We start from the raw sequence: 18,205 nt of genomic DNA, 5'->3' as shown, positions 1-18,205 counted from the left end.
CAAGGGCAAACAGGGGAGAAACTCTGCTCAAGCAACACTGTACAGCCAGCTCACTGCATCAGAGGTCAGAATTGCAGGGTTCTGTTCTTATTCTGACTCATCCCTTTAATATTCACACTCCTCAGGACCAGGAGCTCGTGAAGCATAAATACATCTTTACACAAGACTTTGTATCACAGCAGTGAAAAACAAAACAAGTCCTATCTCACGTTTATCTCACGTTCATCTCCTTGGTCCTGACACAGTCTGTGCAACCCAAACACTGCTAAATATCCCCATTTTACAGGCGGAGGCACTTATTAGTCTAACACGCAAATAAAACTCAAAGCAATTCCATTTTTAGTGTTTTGGAGAGCCTTAAATCAATGACAGAGATGCAGAGTGTTGTCTAGAAACAGCATTTAGGAATGCCAGACACATTTTTGGTCTGAATACCATAAGCATGTTATGATCTGCAGGTCCAAGTGTGAAGAGACAGCCCAAGGGTGTGCAGACACAGGTTAATTAGCAAAACTAGAACATCTGGATTGCTGGTAAGTTTCTGTCTTGTAAACACATCAGCAATCTATAAATAAAAAGTTGTGCTATCAGGGATCTTGGTATCTACTCAAGAGACAGCATGCAATTTTTTTTTAACCCTAAAATCACCCACCATCTTCACAACTGGCTCTTTTCATAAAACTAACCTGGAAACCGAATTTTGAGTAACACCTTGGTTTAGTGCATTATTCTAGAGAAAGCCTGAAGTCTCCCATCAACAGAGAAACCATTTTGGACACATCTGTTTTGAAGCTGAGCAAGCTTTGACATTCTACATCGTTCAATTGAATTTTTGTGGAAACCGATCTCACAACTTAACAAAAAAGATCTCCAGAGAGAGGTTTTCGTATCCCAACTCAACTTGAAAGCAATTCACATTTAAAACAATTTTAAAACTAATTTTAGAACCATTATGCAGGTACTACACATGTTAAATAACAACCAGTGTTCTACCTCTCCTAAAACCAAAGTCCAAAATGTGCAAGAGCAGAAAGATTTAATTATTTTTTTTCTATTTTCAGTCTGAAATCTTTGAAGGGTTCATGGCTAAGAGCACTGAAAAAAGTGATGTTTTATCCTGTGTTAACAACTAATCCAGGACTCATTACCTTGCTGCACGTGCCACACCAAGGCTTTGCCAAGCCCTGGTGATGTGAAGAACAGGTAAGGGAGGCTGTGGTGCCTTTGCAGAGAGGGTGAGGTGGGAGGAGGGACCAGGCTGGCAGCTCTGTGACAGGGACACGCCAGAATTAGGACAGGCTGCTGGAAAACTCAGCAGGACATCAGCTCCTGAGAGCAACCTTCAAAAGCATTCTCATGGCAACACGGGTTCTGCCATTAAAGCAAATTAATAAAATATCAAAGCTGGGGGCTAGGCAAATGTTAAAGAGCGGGTTTGTAGCTTCATACTTTCCTTTGGAATGCAGAAATTAAGATGGCATTCCTGCAAAAACAAGGAGGAAACACACACAGACAAGTCGAGGCTAAATCAGGAATTATAAGCAACAAAACCTGCAAGTTTTAGATGTTGTGAAGTCACACAAAGCCAGGCTGCTGCCCACCAGCCTGCAGCTCAGAGAAACCCCAGAGGTCACTCACCCAACAGCCAGAAGAGCTGGAGAGAAGCCAAAGGACCCAGCTCCAAGGGGGCTGCTGGGGTTTCTAAGAGAGCTCATTCACCCCTCCTGCAGCACTGCTGGTGCCAGAGCCACTCCCCTGCCCAGACATGTTTTTTCCCAACCTATTTCACTAAAGATTGAAACTTCTTTCCAACAGATGCGTTTTGTACTCGGGTAATTCAGTGATATTTCCTGATGACTAGCTAACACAAAAGCTGGGGCTGGTTGCTCCAGAGATTGCATCTGTTACCCTGCATCGAGCCATCAGGGCAGAATGAATGCCTAACTGCACAGAGACACCACAGAAGAAGAAATTACTCTGGTTTAAAGCTTCAACCTGGGGATAAATAATTTGCCCATGCAATAAGAGCTTGAATTAAGGCTTCTATTTCTTCAAAATATGACCTAAATGGAAAAAAAAAAAAAAACCCACAAGCTGAAAAGCAACTTAAACATTTTCTTACCAATTTTACAGCTAACACAACAGAAAATACCTCTTGATTTTCTCAAGTAAGATCATCTTTGTTCCCATCAGCCCTTTGATTTTGGAAATTCTCTTAACTGCATACAACAAAACAACCTCCATGGAAGGATTCATTCACCCTAAAACTCACTGGGAACTACAGACAGAACTTGGCTCAGGGAGTGAATTTCTCCTAACACAACACACAGCAGAGCCATCACACAGCAGAGTGTACAGAGCTTCTGTGCACACCAAAAATCCCACACTAAGTGAGAAGGGCGTACCTGAGGAGAATAAGTTTTAACTGTATCATTTTCTGCTCCATCGATAACCATATCCTGAAACGAGAGGGGAGGGGATGAAAATAAATCATCTCCTTATCACTAAGCCTGGCAGAACTCTGTTTGCTGAGGAATGGTGCTGTGGGCTTTTCCTTACAGGGTCAGCAATGCGTGCCATGGTAAATCACATGAATTATTTCACAGGGTGTATTTATGTTTGACACAAGCACAGGGCATGAAGCCATTCTCTGAGCTTCCTAGGAACCAATGATTGCATCTTCTCACTTGTGCCTCTTAATTACTGCTACAAGAGATGTCTGCAATGAGAAATTCTTTTTGCCTGATCCATTTAATTGGCCACTTTCTCCTCACAAGAACCCAGTGGATGCTTCAGGTGGTGTTCATAGCTCTGCCCTTACATACAGCCATAACAAGCATAATTTAAATTATATCAACTATTTATGTGACAGAATATTTTTATGTAAAACTTCAGGAGAGCTTATCATGCTATCAAACTGAAATTTCAATACTGAGCTCAAGCAAATAATTTCCACTTCAAAAAGTACATGTGGAAAGTGAGAGGGTAATATGTGCACACATCAGCACATCTCGTGTCTCTCTAGGTTACTAAACCTCCTGTATCAAGGGCAGCTTGCTTTACTAAATATGAATGCAGAACTCTGCATAATATGAGGCTTCAGTTATTCAGAAGATCTCTGAACTGCAAATAAAAATAAACATTAAAGCCCACACTATTAACTACAGATTAAGGTCAGATCCCAACAGTTGTTCCATACAGAAGAATGTAATAGATAAACATCCACTGACCGTGATACTGATCCCTTCTACAAAGCAGATTGCAAGATCCAGGCTTTAAAATTTTTAAGAACATTTATTAGCTCAGCATGAATGCAATCCTTTACTCCCACAAAGAGTGCAGAACTGGGACAAACTGTGTTTTGGAAGTTCTGGAAAGGCACCACTTAGGCACCTGCTGGCCAGCCCAGTTTCCATTCTCTGCTCTGCAAATCTGACGCTTCTAAGATTAACCTCACTGATTTTTATCACTGATTTCCTTTTCATTTGGCCATGTTAAATGTCAAATGATCCAATGTCTGACACTACCCTTTTAATTATTACAACCAGAGCTTAAAGATGACACACACTCATCCCCTCACCCCTTCACAGTGAGGCTCAGTGAAACACAGGAAACAGTAAGAATTAAAAGGTCAATATTTGCATAAGTAGAATAAAAGCCAAGAAAGCAAGAATTATTAAGAATTTAATTCTACAGTAAGTTCTTCAATTATCACTCCGTCTAATGTATTGATTTAAATTACTAAATAAGCTTCATAGATAGTGCTGAGGACTTCATTAAAAATTACTGAACTTATTTATCAATGGTTCTTTCAGAAAGCTCATTATAAAAACCTGCACAGCCCCTATTAGACCTCCCAAACTCATTAATGATATATGAGGTTGATATATGAGGTCTTTTATTCCCTCCATCAATCTTAGGCTACACTTTTACTTATACAATCAATACTCCAAAGTTAAGGAACGTCCATAAATTCATGGCTTTGCATCAATGAATTTCTTCACTCAATACCTTCTCACACAGAGTCCCCGTCCCTGTCAGTCACATTAACCCAACCAACCACATTTTATTGCTCTGTAATCAGGATTCAAAAGCACTTGAGATGACAGGAGCAATAAAAACCCTTGAGACTTTATATGTCCATTATGGTGCCTAGGTTGTTTAAAAACAAGAGCTGCAGTTGCAGTCTGTGACTATAAATATGCACAGCACCAGCACCGAGCCAGGGAAGCTCTGGGTGCAGGCAGGAAATAAAGGAATCTGAGGTCAAAGAGCCTCTGCAGAAACCAGGGAAGGGATGCAGCGGTGACAAACGTTTGTCCTCCCTCTTCCCAAAATAGAAATAGCTCTCTTAGCAAATATTTTACAGTGGTTTATGACTTTTTCTAGTCCATTTATGAAAAAAGAAACCTGGACAAGGCATATGAGCAAGATGTCAGGGTGAGGCATTTGCGCTCCATTATGTCTGTCCAAGGTACTTGAGCAGTCCCAGGCCTCCAGGGATTTGCTGCTTGCTGGACTTGCAGGAGAACCCCTGACACTGACAGACCTTGCCTTCAGCACATTTGTTGTCAAGTATCCAAACCCACAGAAACCATGCAAAACCTCTGCTGCCACAAAACGACGGTGCAGCACTGAATAAAACACGAGCCTTAAATGTTTGCAACATAATGCATTTATATTCTGAAATGAAAGTGACGCCTGGCCTTGTACCAGGTTTAATAATATACAAGAAAATTCTGTTTTTGCAAAGGGTTCAAAGAAGCTCAAGCTCAATTAGATCATCAGCACTTTATATAAACTTGACAACTAAGCTGTTCCTCATTACACAGCATCAAGAGATGCTGACAAGACTTGGGTTTTGCAGAAAATCTCAGAGATGAGCTTTGCTGCCTTTTAGGAAAACAAGGGCAGGCATCAGTTTTACAGCTCCATCAGGCACACCTGGGTACCTGAGGCAGAACAAAACACTTAAAAGAACTGCTCAGTAAAACAACAACTGGCAAGAGCACACAGGGAGCACCAGAACGTAAAACCCTCTAATGCAACAGCCCGCTGTGCAGTTGGCATAACGACTGCAGATCCATTAGGAAACAATACAGCTTCCTAGGAAAATGTATAAAACATCTCCACCACTTGCACTTCTAAACCCTCTTCAGCTTTTTAGTGCTCCCTTTCAGAGGCAAATCATGGTACTGCTGCACAGGGGTAGCAGTTGCAGACGCTGCAGGATCTGTACTGGTGGCACCAACACACGGGTCACACTCAGACGAGCAAAGAGCTGGAGGCCCCAGCACAGGGAGGAGCTGGAGCTGCTGGAGGGAGTCCAGAGGAGGCTCCAGGATGAGCAGAGGGAAGGAACAGCTCTGCTGGCAGGAACGGTTGGGAGACTTGGGATTGATCAGCCTGGAGAAGAGAAGCTTTAGGTTGAGTTCATTGTGGCCTTCAGTGCCTGAAGGAGCTCCAGGAAAGAAGGAGAGAGACTCTTTACAAGGGATGGAGTGACAGGACAAGGGGGAATGGCTTCAAACTGACAAAGAATAGGTCTGGATGGGATATTGGGAAGAAGTTCCTCCCTGTGAGGGTGGGCACACCCTGGCACAGGTGCCCAGAGCAGCTGTGGCTGCCCCTGGATCCCTGGCAGTGCCCAAGACCAGGCTGGACAGGGTTTGGAGCAGCCTGGGACAGTGGAAGTGTCCCTGCCATGGCAGGGGTGGCACTGGATGGGCTTTAAGGTCCCTTCCAGCCAAAACTGTCCTATGATTCTGTGAACACAAAGAAATAAACTACCATTAAAAAAACCCCCACTTTTTCTCACTGATATACTGGGCTAAGAATGATACTTCAGGAAGTTTTCATATCTAACAAAACACAAAATTCCCCAGGGTCTTTGGGCAATTGCCACAGCTGTGTGTTTGTCCTGGCCACACACTGCATTAAAAACACCATAAAATACAGTTTAACTAAGCTGCACAACAAGATTTATTGAGCCTTTGCTGTGTTTTAAAGGTTCACAACTTAGGATCTCTCAGTAAGATCAAAAGGATTTCTGAGCAATATCTAGGCATCAAGCTATTTGAAACAGACCATAAATGAAATCATATTTTTCTCCACCCTTTCTGTAACATTGCAGCATTTGTCTCAATGGCACATACACAGAAAAACACCCACCCAGAGGAATCCACCTATTGCTTTCTGCTGCATCTACATCACTTGTTTTAACAGGGCAGTTTCACTCTATAAAAATACACCCAGCAGATGTAATTTGCAAAAGCTGATGATAATAAAAGGAATATATAAAACTGACATACTTGGAATAAGCTCAAATTTAATTATTTTAAAGTTTGCAAACAAGGTAGGAACAGTCCAAAATCTAATTTTACAGCACAATTCAATCAGCTAACCTGTCACAATGTGAGAACACAAAAGTAACTGTATCTACACTTTAAAATAAACTTTGCTGCTTAGTCTGTTTCTATGTTTATCATTATTTTGTAACATTTTTTTATGGGGACAAGTTCAGGGAATTGTTAGCCTGAAATCTATTTTATGCAATTCTGGAACAGGAGAAAAATGGAGCTGCCCAGAACCTGTCAGCACCTCGCAGGGTGTCACCTTCAGACACACAAAAATTCCTCTGGGGAGCAAAGCCTGCATGCAAGAAATGGAAAAGTATTTCAGGTAAGAGGTTCTAGGAGCAGGTAATACCTGTCCCAGGGAATCAAGAGATGACATGGAAATGCACATAGGGTAATAGAGGAGCAAAAATAACTATGAGGGGGATTTTTCCCAACAGCAATGCCTTAAGAAACAAAGAAACTTAAAATCAACCTAATAAAACACTGATGCACACAACCACTTTGCATAAAATAAGGATTATTTCTGCACTCTCAGAACATAAAGATTCACTTTTTAATTTTTTTTTTAATATTAAAGGCCAATTTCTTGAGAACAGCATTACTTCGAGGTGGATTCTGGCTAATCTTGCTGAGTAAAAACCAAAATAATAAACCCACACAGACTAGAAGCTGAAAGAAGATAAAGTATTATTCCAACTTCTCCTTGTACATGAATAATGGCTTGTTTACTAAGGAGCTGAAACACCACATTCAGCACACATTCCAGGGAAGTTAAAAATGCTGGTAATTTCAAAGGAAAAAGAGGAGTGAAGTATCTGTGCTTTGGGAAGAGAGTTACATTGGGAATAGCCTTCAGCACTGTTCAAAATGAGAATTTCTATCTACAGTCCATGCCTTGGTATGTACTTGTCCCTCATTCAGCAGTGAAATAAGGAAAATCAGTATTTAAACCACTTTCCAGTCACTAATCCTTTTAAAACATGTCCTAAGTAGACACTCTCATGCACATCCTGGTGTCAAAACCCAGGCACACAGAACCCAACTTCTAAACTTCTGATTCTTGTAGATTTTTTACTTGAAAATGGCAAAATAAATTGCCACCAATATTCAATTGTGCCATCAGCGCAAGGATCATTTAGAGGGATGAAAATGTTGAATTCTCAGCAACACAATCTTCATAAAATTCTGCTTCAGAATAAATGACAAGCTTCATTTAACTAGATGGAAATGCTTGCAGTGTATACAATACTGAGAGCTGTATGTAACCCTTCTAATTGAAGCTGAAGACAAATAAGGAGCAATAGCAGCAACTCCAGTTAAAAACCACTTTTTTTAAATATGAGCTATTTTTTAGCAAAAGGAAGACAACTTGACACTTGCTACACAAGGCAAATAAAGCCCTGAATGTGCAATTTGTGTTGCTCACTGTCCATCCACTGACACTTCTGACAGTGGCAAAATCTCTATTTGTAAATGCTGAGCAAATCTTCTATACCTTGACAAGCCAGTGTGTAAAGACAAGCATTAATTAGACTTTTGCAGCTTCATTTTAAAAACTAAAAAGTAGCAAACTAAGAGCAATAGTGGCTATATTTTTGGTGTTTCTGGATGAATTTGCACTTTTAGTTCAAAAAGCATGTTTCTGTATCAGACTAAACAAAAAAGGACATTTTGTAAACTAGACAGGACAGACAAAAAGAGTAATTCCAGGAGACTTCTACCTTTATAAGGACATATTCCAGAATCCTAATAAAGCTCATTTGATTAAAAGATTTTAATTAATAATGTGATTTCACAATGAAAATTAAGTCAACTGGAAGATAAGCTGAAAAAAGGACCCATGTGCCTGCAGTACCTTAAAGTCTATATTATGTAATTGCAAAAGGGAACAAAAAACCTTCATGTAAATCACATTCTAATTAAGAAACCAGAGTAAATGACACTGAAATGCACAGAAAGTTACATATGCACATTTGGCTGCCTGACTTAGAAAGTAACAGTTATGAATCACATTTATGGAAGGCATTATTCATAAATAGCTGCAATTGAAAAATTAACAGTTGATAACCAGCTCCAAGCACTCCCAGCCTCTGCAAGCCTTCAACAGGCACTGCTGGAAACAGTTAGAATTAAAATGTTCAGCATCCACAAGAATTTAAAAACACTTAAAGAGTAGTTCCTGTTATTAATCACACACAAGAGAGTCCTCTCTTAGACTTTCATGCTTTCTGCTGCAGATGGAAAAGCTGAGGAACTGAGCCTAAAGTATTTATTAAATAACTTATTATTTTTACCTCTCACCCTAAAGAGAAACAACCCACAAAAACAAACATAAAAAAACTAATTATCGATGCATCCCAACAGGGAAATCTGTTTTATTCATCTTCTTGCAACTTTCTTTCCAACATTTCATTAAATTCTGCTCATGGCATCCACAAAAATCTTGTATAAAATGAACACCATATGTGGCTGTGTAACAGCAGCTGATGTGCAGGATAACCAAGGGAGAGGGAAAAATTAAGAATATGACAAACCTTATCTTGCCCAGGCCTCAAACTGGTTTATCTGTCAACTGGGGATGAGCTGTCACTCCCACATGTTCAATTAGAAGCTGAGGAGCTTCATGGAATTACATCCAGGGCACTGGAACAGTCAGTCTCCTAACTGGAACACACTGCTGGGATATCTGACCAGTGCAGGTAAACAAAACAAAACTTCACATGGCAGAATGTGGGAAGGGTGAAGATGGTTTTGCTCTTGAAATGGAATATAAGAAATAAAATGTTTGCTGCAAGATAAGGTGTAATTATGTTTGAGGTCTGGTGAGCACAGTATCACCAAGGAAATTTTCTAGGAAACAGGAGTGCAATGCCATATTTGTTTGTTTATTTTACTGCCGTGTTCAGTGTTGAGTGAATTACACAGTTAATTGTGCAATGAGAATCACAGAATCGTTTAGGCTGGAGAAGACCTGCAAACAACCATGGAAGGATTTGGGTTGGAGAGGACATCCAGTCCAGCTCATCCAGTGCCACCCCTGCCATGGCAGGGACACCTTCCACTGTCCCAGGCTGCTCCAAGCCCTGTCCAGCCTTGGACACTTCCAGGGGTCCAGGGGCAGCCACAGCTTCTCTGGGCACCTGTGCCAGGGCCTGCCCACCCTTTCAGGAAAGAATTTCTTCCCAATTTCTAAACTAAACCTGCCCTCCTTCAGTCCTATCTCTGCACACCCTGGTGATCATCGAGTCCAGCCCTCAACACTGCCAATGCCACCACTAGACCGTGTCCCCAGGTGCCACCTCCACATCTTCAAATCCCTCCAGGAATGGTGACTCATCCTGATCTACTCAATATATTCAACTTTTGTGAAAGCACGTGATTGTAGTAACAAAGAACCAACACAAACACAAACAGAGGCACCTTCCCTGTCCTGACACAGATGTCCTGCTGCCCCTTCTACCCAGCTCAGGGGCAACAAGTCCCCATTCCAGCACAGAAGGCAATGGCTGAAAGCAGAACTGGCACATCCACATTGTCAGGTAATGCTCCAATGGGAGCACATCTGTAGAGGAAAATGCTGTGAACTAAACTCTCCATGTCAGGGCTTTTATGTCCCACGAGCTGCAGTGGGATCCAGGAACCAAAAACAAGCTCCATGCTCCAGGACCACCCAGCAACACAGACAGAGCTGGGATGACTGGGACACACATTTCCAAAGGGTTCTCCTGGTCTGAACCAGCACTGATGGGTCTGCACTCATTAGGACTCAGGAGTTTCACCCACCACTGCTGTTCTCAGGAGGAACTCAGAACACGGGCAATTTTTCAAAGATCTCTCAGAGTTCACCTGCAGAAATAGGAACAGAATCTCAACTTTCACAGGCATCAGCAATTAATGGCACCGTATTTCCTCATAAAATGGGTCAAATGTTGCAAAAGTAAGGACAGCCAAAGGAGGGGAGGAACAATAAATAGAAGCTGACAAGACAAATGCACAACAAGCGTCTTATCTCTGTGTGTGTATATGTCAAATTATCTGCAGATCAGTAGAATTACTGCCCTTTGAGAAGAGGTCCAGAAATGCACAGTCCACAGATCAGGCTGAGGGCAAAAGGCCAAAGGAAAGGACAAAGGAGAGAGAGGAATCATGGAAACTGTGTGCAGATACAATTTATGCTCCCAGGTGCTGTTTATTATTTAGTTTGGATTGTGATTTTTTGAGGAGTGTGTGTAACTGTTTGGGTTTTGCTCTGGGGGTTCCATTTTTGAACAGATACCTCCAAGTTATGTATCCTAGAAAATACATTAATGAGGCAGCTGCTGGAAGTGAGTTCCCAATTGAGAAGATTTCATGCTGACTTTCAAGCTCCACAGTCACAGCCTTCCATGGAATTAATTTCTCAATCTCAGGCTTACAGCAACATTAGTTAATGTAAACTGTAGCACATGACTAATAAATAATATAAAGAGCAACAAAGGAAAACACCCACTTTGTTCAAGCCCTGGTCTGTAATACCCCATCTCACCACAAAAATGATAATGATACAAGAGAAGCAGTTCTGGCATAGAAAAGGGAGCTTGCTTTGTGTCTTGTCCACCCTTTGGCAAAAACATTTCCAAGTAAGGAAAACAAATGATTTTTATGAGAGACAATGCTGCAATGCAATAGATTTCTCTTTCTTAGGTTACAAAGGAAAACGAAGATTGCAAAAGGAAGAAGACACTGTAGGGGAAACACAGCCATCAGGATGGAAAACCAAGTATTAAGCCTTGATCCAAACAAATTAAAAAATAAATAGTGCTGCTCCTACTATAAATATATCAGCACTGAGGACTGTGTGTCAACCAGGTTAAAAGTTTTCATTGGTTTAAATCTTCAGATCATAGAGCATTAAAAATTAGTTTCTCAACCAAATCACTACACAGACCTTTAATACAACATTTTTAATGAAAATACATGATTTTAAAATGAGGTGGCACCAAGGGATTCTTTGGTCTTTTTGTTGTAGAAGAGAGGTCAAGAATCATCAGATAAAAGATAAACAATGCAGAGGAAATGAAGTGCTGGTTTGATGTGCCAATGTTACAATACTTGAGTATTAAAAACTAATAAAATGTCCCCATTTTCCTTTTTACTGGAGGAATTGCTGTAGAAGTCTGCCCAGCCCAGACCCAGCATGGCACGAGCTGCTCCAAGCAGCTTAGGGCCACAATGGAAGGTAAAATTCAACATCCAGAGAAAACTGATCTGAAAATAAATTGAGGGAAGACAGGAAAAAACAGTGGAAAGAGCAATAGTTGCTCATATAGGGAAGCATAATGATCTGCTTTAATTGATTTCTCTAATTTTTATTTATGCAAATTAGGATGTGAAACTCTTCCTTAGCTCATTACTCTCCCAAAGCCAAATGTATTTCACAGCTGAACTACAGCAGAATATTGCACTTCAGTAAAGCCTGCAGCAACCATGTAAAAGAGGGAAAACTTGCTGCAATAACTACAAATTCTGACCATTTAGGAGAGAATTAACAACAGACCCTTGATCAGGAACATGAGCTGATCACATTTATATTACTGTAACTAAAAATATTTCTGCCCTGAGGAAATGTGCTGAGCCTTCAGTGCTGAACTTAAAACAACCTCTAAACCTACAGAAATACATGGTCTACAATGTTGGCTCCTCACATCTTAGTGAGTTCCTATTTGTTGATCTCTGTTCACCAGAAAAATGCTTCTTACAAATCCAACAGACAGAAACAAGTGTAGGTTACACTCAGAGGGGAACAGTCTATCAAAAGAATGATGAAGCCAAAATTTAACTTAACTGCTTGCTTAATTTAAAGTTTGCCGTCTCATAAGAGGAACTTTCATGCTGTGGCAGATTGAAAAAGGGTTAAATTATTCTGTTTTTCACATTGCTCTTGCAGTATTTCCAGGTGCACATCAGAGGAAAGCTTTACAGACAGCTTGCTGGCCTGCTTGACTATGTAAGAAAACAAAACAAAGCCAAAACTCCCTGGAATAATCCTCCCATCGTGTTTGCACTGCCACAGACACGATCAACAGCAAAGAGCAAAAGCAAAACAGCAGAATGAGAACTCCTGTTTCACAAGCACAATATTTAAAATACTTCATGTTTCTATAAATCAACAACAAACCACAAATATCAAATGGCAAAATGCTTTCTAGTAACAGGAATAAAAATTGCATAGAATCCCAGAATCACTGAGGTTGGAAAAGACCTCCCAGAGCATCGAGTCCAACCTCTGACCAGCCCAGAAAACTGAGTCCACATCCAGTTATTCCTTGGACACCTCCAGGGATGGAGACTCCAAACCTCCCTGGGCAGCCCCTTCCAATGCCTGACCACCCTTCCTGTGAAGAAATTCTTCCTGAATCCTATCCCTACGTGAACATTAACCCAGCTGAAGTCTTTCAAGCTGATTTTCAAACCCACACATGGCCAAAAAGACAGACCTTTTCCACTGCTACTTCATGATCCTCAACCCCCGTATCTAAAAAACTTTTCAATCATGCAACAGAATTCTGCCTCCTCTCCATGAACTAACACATCCCAGCTCCTGGCTGCAAACCTCAGCAGTCTTTCTGAGGTTCTGTTTGCTGGAATATTCAGCAGCCACATTAAAATACACCCATTAAAAAAGACAAACTACTTAGGATGTGGACTGTCCCTTGCTGAGCATTTGTGTGGTAATAATGCAATTGCACCTGACCCTCTGCCACATTCAGGGCATTAAAACCACACCAAAATTTAATTTGCTGTCTTTTGCAAATTCATCAGGATGCCATAAATAAGGAGGTGAACGTAATTATATTGCAAAATGTTTCAGGAAAACAAATGGAAATAATTCTCTTCAATTCTTAAGAGCTCATTTAAATGTCTTTATGGAATGCTGAAGCTGAACACTACAGCAGAAACAGGCACCAAAATCTGAAAACCAAAGTGATAACATACAAGTGGAAACTGGATCTAAGCAAGTCCAGTGAAAAAAGGTATTAATGGTCCAAAATCAGATCATTTCACTATAGCACAGTTTAAATTCTAATAAAATCTTTATTAAAATATTGAAATATTTTTGTTTGAGAGCATCTCAAAAATAAAACTGGGACTGCATTTTGTGTGACACTTTTTTAATGGAAGTTTTAAAAATATATAAAAACATACTACACTTGCTGCAATACTTAAAACTGCATAACAACTAAGACCTTTCGTTTAATTAAAGAACTCTAATGCAAATATTGATAGAACTGCAGTTTTTTATAGTAGAAACATCACTTGAGTGTGGTGTGTGGGACTTCTTCCCCTTTGTATCAAAGGCCAGAGGAATTTCAAACAACCTTGGAAATAACAAAACCCCCAGCTCCGAATTCTGCCTGAGATCAAGTTTGTATCTAGTGAGAGATTTTACAACACTCTTGAAAACAGAGTAGAAAAGGCTTTTTATAATGGAAACACTGAAGGACCAAGAACTGCAGTCATGCTAAGAGCTGTCACTGCAGTATTCTTTCCTTCATGTCCTACTGAAAATTCCACTTTACTCTCCATTTGTCATTCTTCTCTATAAAGACAGTCATTTCATTATAGAATTTAGTTTTTTTTTTTTTCTGCAGCCTACCTTCTAGTTTCAGACTTTTGGTTTTAATTCCTCAGTAATTTTGATCACTAATTTGACTTTCTAGCTTTAGCTGGTGAAATTTTAGACAGAAGCTTCAGGAAGTTGAACTGAAAAAAACATTGATTCAGTGGCTTAACTTTATCGTGGAAGCTTTATTTTTCAAGAGTATTATCTTTATTTTTTTTTATTTTATATTAGCTTTATTTTTCAAGAGTATTATCCCAAGAGTATGAACTCATTGATTTTGAACGCAAGTGTAATGAATGATGGTTACCAAACCCCATTACTTAAACTTGTTAGTGCACAAAGAACAGCTTGCTACAAACCATGTAAAATCAGAGCATTTCTCAGAGATTTTGACCAAGAACACAGACAAAACCACTGGATACAGCAGTCTCCAAAGAAAAAGTGTAGGTTCTCACTCTGATACAGACAAAAGTCAAGTTTGAACACATTTAGATTCCTAAAAAGAGTCACTTCTGAGGCATTTACGAATAAACAGAGCTGCTCTACTGCTTTTACCCTTGGTTGTGTCCATGAATAGCATCTGCAGGGGAAACAAGACTGACTCCAGAACTTCAGCTGGCTCTGTACAGATCAGTCCTCAGCAGCAGAACTGCTCCTGGTTCAGCAGAATGACGATGGTAGAAGGAATTCCAGGCAGAGGAAAGGAAAATGAAAAGGAAAGGAAATCCAAACCCCTGGAGATGAGCTGCCAGGCCAGGGTGGATCTGTGGCTCAGGGCAGGGCCTCCTGCCCAGCCTGAGCCCCCAGCTGGGAGACAGGAGCAAGTCAGCACCGTGCAAACTGCAACAGCTAAGCTGGATAATGCAGCCCCAATTATTTTCTGTATACCAAGAGGAATCAGTAGCAAACCTCTAAATAATTCCTGATCTAGGAACCACTGAGCTGTCCGGAATGAGACTGGGGAAATGCCATTCCATAACCACCTAAGCACTGCACACTCATCTACAGCACTGCTTTGGATGTGATGAGGGACAAAAACCTGGAGGATATCTACAAAATTTAATATTAATGTTTTGGGGCACAGAGGAAAAATCATGGATGTCTGCTTACCTCCATCAGGAAATGCTGTGTGTGTCTGCAAGGCTCAACTGGCAGAAAGAAAACTTATTTATCACTAATCTTTAAAAGGCATCAGTCTTTTGACATCCACTTTCTCAGAGGTTTAATTTCAAGAAGCATCAGCTCACATCAACTTTCACAAAAACACCACAGAATCCATCATTTCCCTAATTGCTAAGTAAAAGCAATGTTCAGGAGAGTCAAATGTGCTCTAAGGCAAGAGCAAATACCCATCAGAAATGCCATGAAAGAAGGAAGGAAAAGGCCAACTAATGAGTACACAACATGCAGCAGCAGCAGAAGTGACAGGGAGAAGGTGGAGAAGTGAGAGGGACAACAAAAAGCCTCATCCTAATTAAGCAAACATATGACAAAGGGAAAAACCTGCACTAGTTGGGTGTGGTTATTTCATGATTAAATGCTAAATAATAGTAAGTATCTGGCAGAAATACAGGCTGTGTGAGAATACAGCATTTACAGTTCTACTACAGCAGCTTTCAGTTTCTCAAGGTTAGCAGGTTTATTAAATCAGTAAATCACTGATTTATACAGGTGAACTTTTCTTTTTTTGTAATTCAGTATTACGTAAGGCAGAATTGTCTTGTCCTAATACAGAGATAAAGCCAAAGGTCCTCCTGAACATGCATTGTATGGAAATGAAAACCAGGGACTTCGGGTTATGAAAAGAAGCCATATGACTAAAAAGTGAATCCATTTTCCAAAACGCCCACACAGACAAGAGCTTCTGATGAGAAAAATGATCTCTGCAAAGCTAAACCGCACAGATTATTTCCATGAAAAGTTAGAATCTTGCAGATTATACAATATTTACTGTGCTGGGATTTAAAAAAAAAAACAAAACAATCTTTTATATTATTACAGTAGGAGTAATTACTTGATTGTTCAATGTAAATTATATAAAAATCAATCATTACTTAATTGAATAATTGCCTTCTTTTAGAATTCACATAGGCAATGATGCTTGCTTGGTTTTTCCAGGACTGTTTCTCTCTTGCTGCTGGCGAGTTTTGGGCACCTTCAAAATGAAGTGCCACCACCTGTGTGTGCCAGCAAAGCAGTTGTGGCTTACCTTGGCACTGGAATCCTTGCTTCCCAAATCCCCTGCATAAAGAAGGAAAAAAACTGCCTTAGTATGTTTGGTTTTAATTTCTATTCAATGATCTCTAAAAACATAAAAATAGCTTCATATTAAATGACTTCAGGTTTTGCTACGACAGCAGCAGATTTTCAAATACACAACACAGACCAGCCCACCCATTTCAAAGCAGAGAACAATAGCTGTCACCAGCTATGTAATTTCAGCTTCTGGCAACAATTTTTTTATTATTATTATTTTACAAGCTATTTTGGATCTACAATTATCATCATCTGTGATTGCTGCATAATATTTCAACTCGTTTCATGCCACATGTATATTTAACAGCCACGTAAAATATTCCAAGTTCCAGCAAAGGCACGTAAAACAAACCAGACTTGGGGTTTCATCCGGATTTTGGGATTACAAGCTGCTGTTGTGAGGCTCAGCTAGAGTCCAGCCCTTTGCTGGATGGAAAGCAAGCAGGGGGAAAGTTTTGCTTGTTTCAACACAAATGAGAAGCCAGGCCCCTGATTTTCATACTGATTATTCTCCAGCTTCCTTGCTTCATTTTCATAACGAAATAAATATGTGCGTGTAACACTTCTGCAATGAATACAATGACAGTGGTAACCAGAGTTCCAACGCATTTTGTACCTCTGGCAAACTCCACTGCTGTGGATTTATTTGTTTATCTTTAAGCATCTAACATTCTCTTCCCACAAAAATAACTGTTTTGAGTATCCTGCCTATAAACATTTCTCTGCCTTTTTCTTTGCAGCCTGTTTTTCATCTGAAGAGCTGGAGCTGCTCACACTCAAACACAGACAAAAGCCATGAGCTGGAGAAGCTGTGTGCAATTAACAACACACGGCTTAATTATCAACTTTATGGAAATGTTTTTTTAAAAAATGTATCAACAATTTCTCCACTTTTATTTATTTATTTATGGGAGTGACAAAACCTTCAGTGCACTGTTCCTTCAGGAGGAAGCTGAAATGACACAGCTTAGACCATTTCTCTACATTTCGCTGCACAAGTTGCTACTTCTTGTTATTATAAGCAAACCTGACCTACGAAAACCAGGAGAAAAATCAAATTATTTGTTTACTTGGCAGCACATGTGCCTATATTGTCATTCTGATGCTTTTAGCACTCATCTTCATAAAGCTCAAAAGCTAGAAGCATGGAAATACAATCGCAGGAAAGCTGGTGGTGGGACTAAGAACGTGAAACAGACTTGAGATAATTTTTAATCCTTTGAAATAGACTTATTTGCAAATATTCCTGTTTTATCTACTCCAGAAGCATGGCTCTGGCTCAGCGTCTGAGCTGAATCCCTGCAGAGCCGCAGCCCATTCCACTCCCCGAGCAGTTACAATGTAGTTTTTAAGTAAAAAGTCTTTTAAAAAAATATCAACACTCCAGAACCAAAGCAGACAGGCAAAAGTTGCTGAAGAGGAAAAGGAGGCACTAAACTATTTTGGTAAATATTACCTGATGAAATGTAATCTAAGGAAAAGAATCTATTTGTATATTTCATTGAAAGGTTGTGTTTACTGTTCTTTATACCTTCCAACATTGTTAATTGACACAAGTCATTTTGGAAACACTCAGTGGTGTGCGATGCCCATCTCCAAACCAGAAAACCAAGTTTCCGAGGTGTCAGATGCTCTTCTAAGGAATGTGAAGAGCTTCCCCAGGCTCAGCAAGCACGACAAGACAAGAGCGTAGTCGCTCTTGCCACCTGTCAGCCACAGGATACCCTTTCAATTCCAAATGCACCCTGTCATTCGTGACAGAGCTCTGCTTTTTTTTACAATTGTGCTGCTGGTGTGCACAAACACCGCTCGCAGTAACCCTGCAGCGGTTTTTCACACCTCCCAACTCATTCTGGTTTAGATTAACTTTGAAGCACTTTCTGAAGGTCTCCCACTTTTACCACACCCAACTTCACTTTTTTTCTTTTTTCCCTCCAAAAAATTTAAAAGAAAGAAAAACTCAGAAATTTGACTTGTCTCTTGTGCA

General features: G+C 40.1%; 1 protein-coding gene across 2 annotated transcripts in view; it reads right to left on the bottom strand.

Moving 5' to 3' along the window:
• PRKCA (protein kinase C alpha) overlaps nt 1–18,205 on the bottom strand; it is a 147,318-nt gene that overhangs the window by 127,726 nt on the left and 1,387 nt on the right. For both annotated transcript variants that reach the window (XM_053960270.1, XM_053960271.1), the window contains exon 2: nt 16,172–16,203. In XM_053960270.1, the coding sequence (XP_053816245.1) occupies nt 16,172–16,203 (32 nt within the window). The remainder of the gene's footprint in view (nt 1–16,171; nt 16,204–18,205) is intronic.

This window comes from Vidua chalybeata, chromosome 19 (genome assembly GCF_026979565.1).
Source record: "Vidua chalybeata isolate OUT-0048 chromosome 19, bVidCha1 merged haplotype, whole genome shotgun sequence".
NCBI lineage: Eukaryota > Metazoa > Chordata > Aves > Passeriformes > Viduidae > Vidua > Vidua chalybeata.
This window is presented reverse-complemented; position numbering and strand designations above follow the sequence as displayed.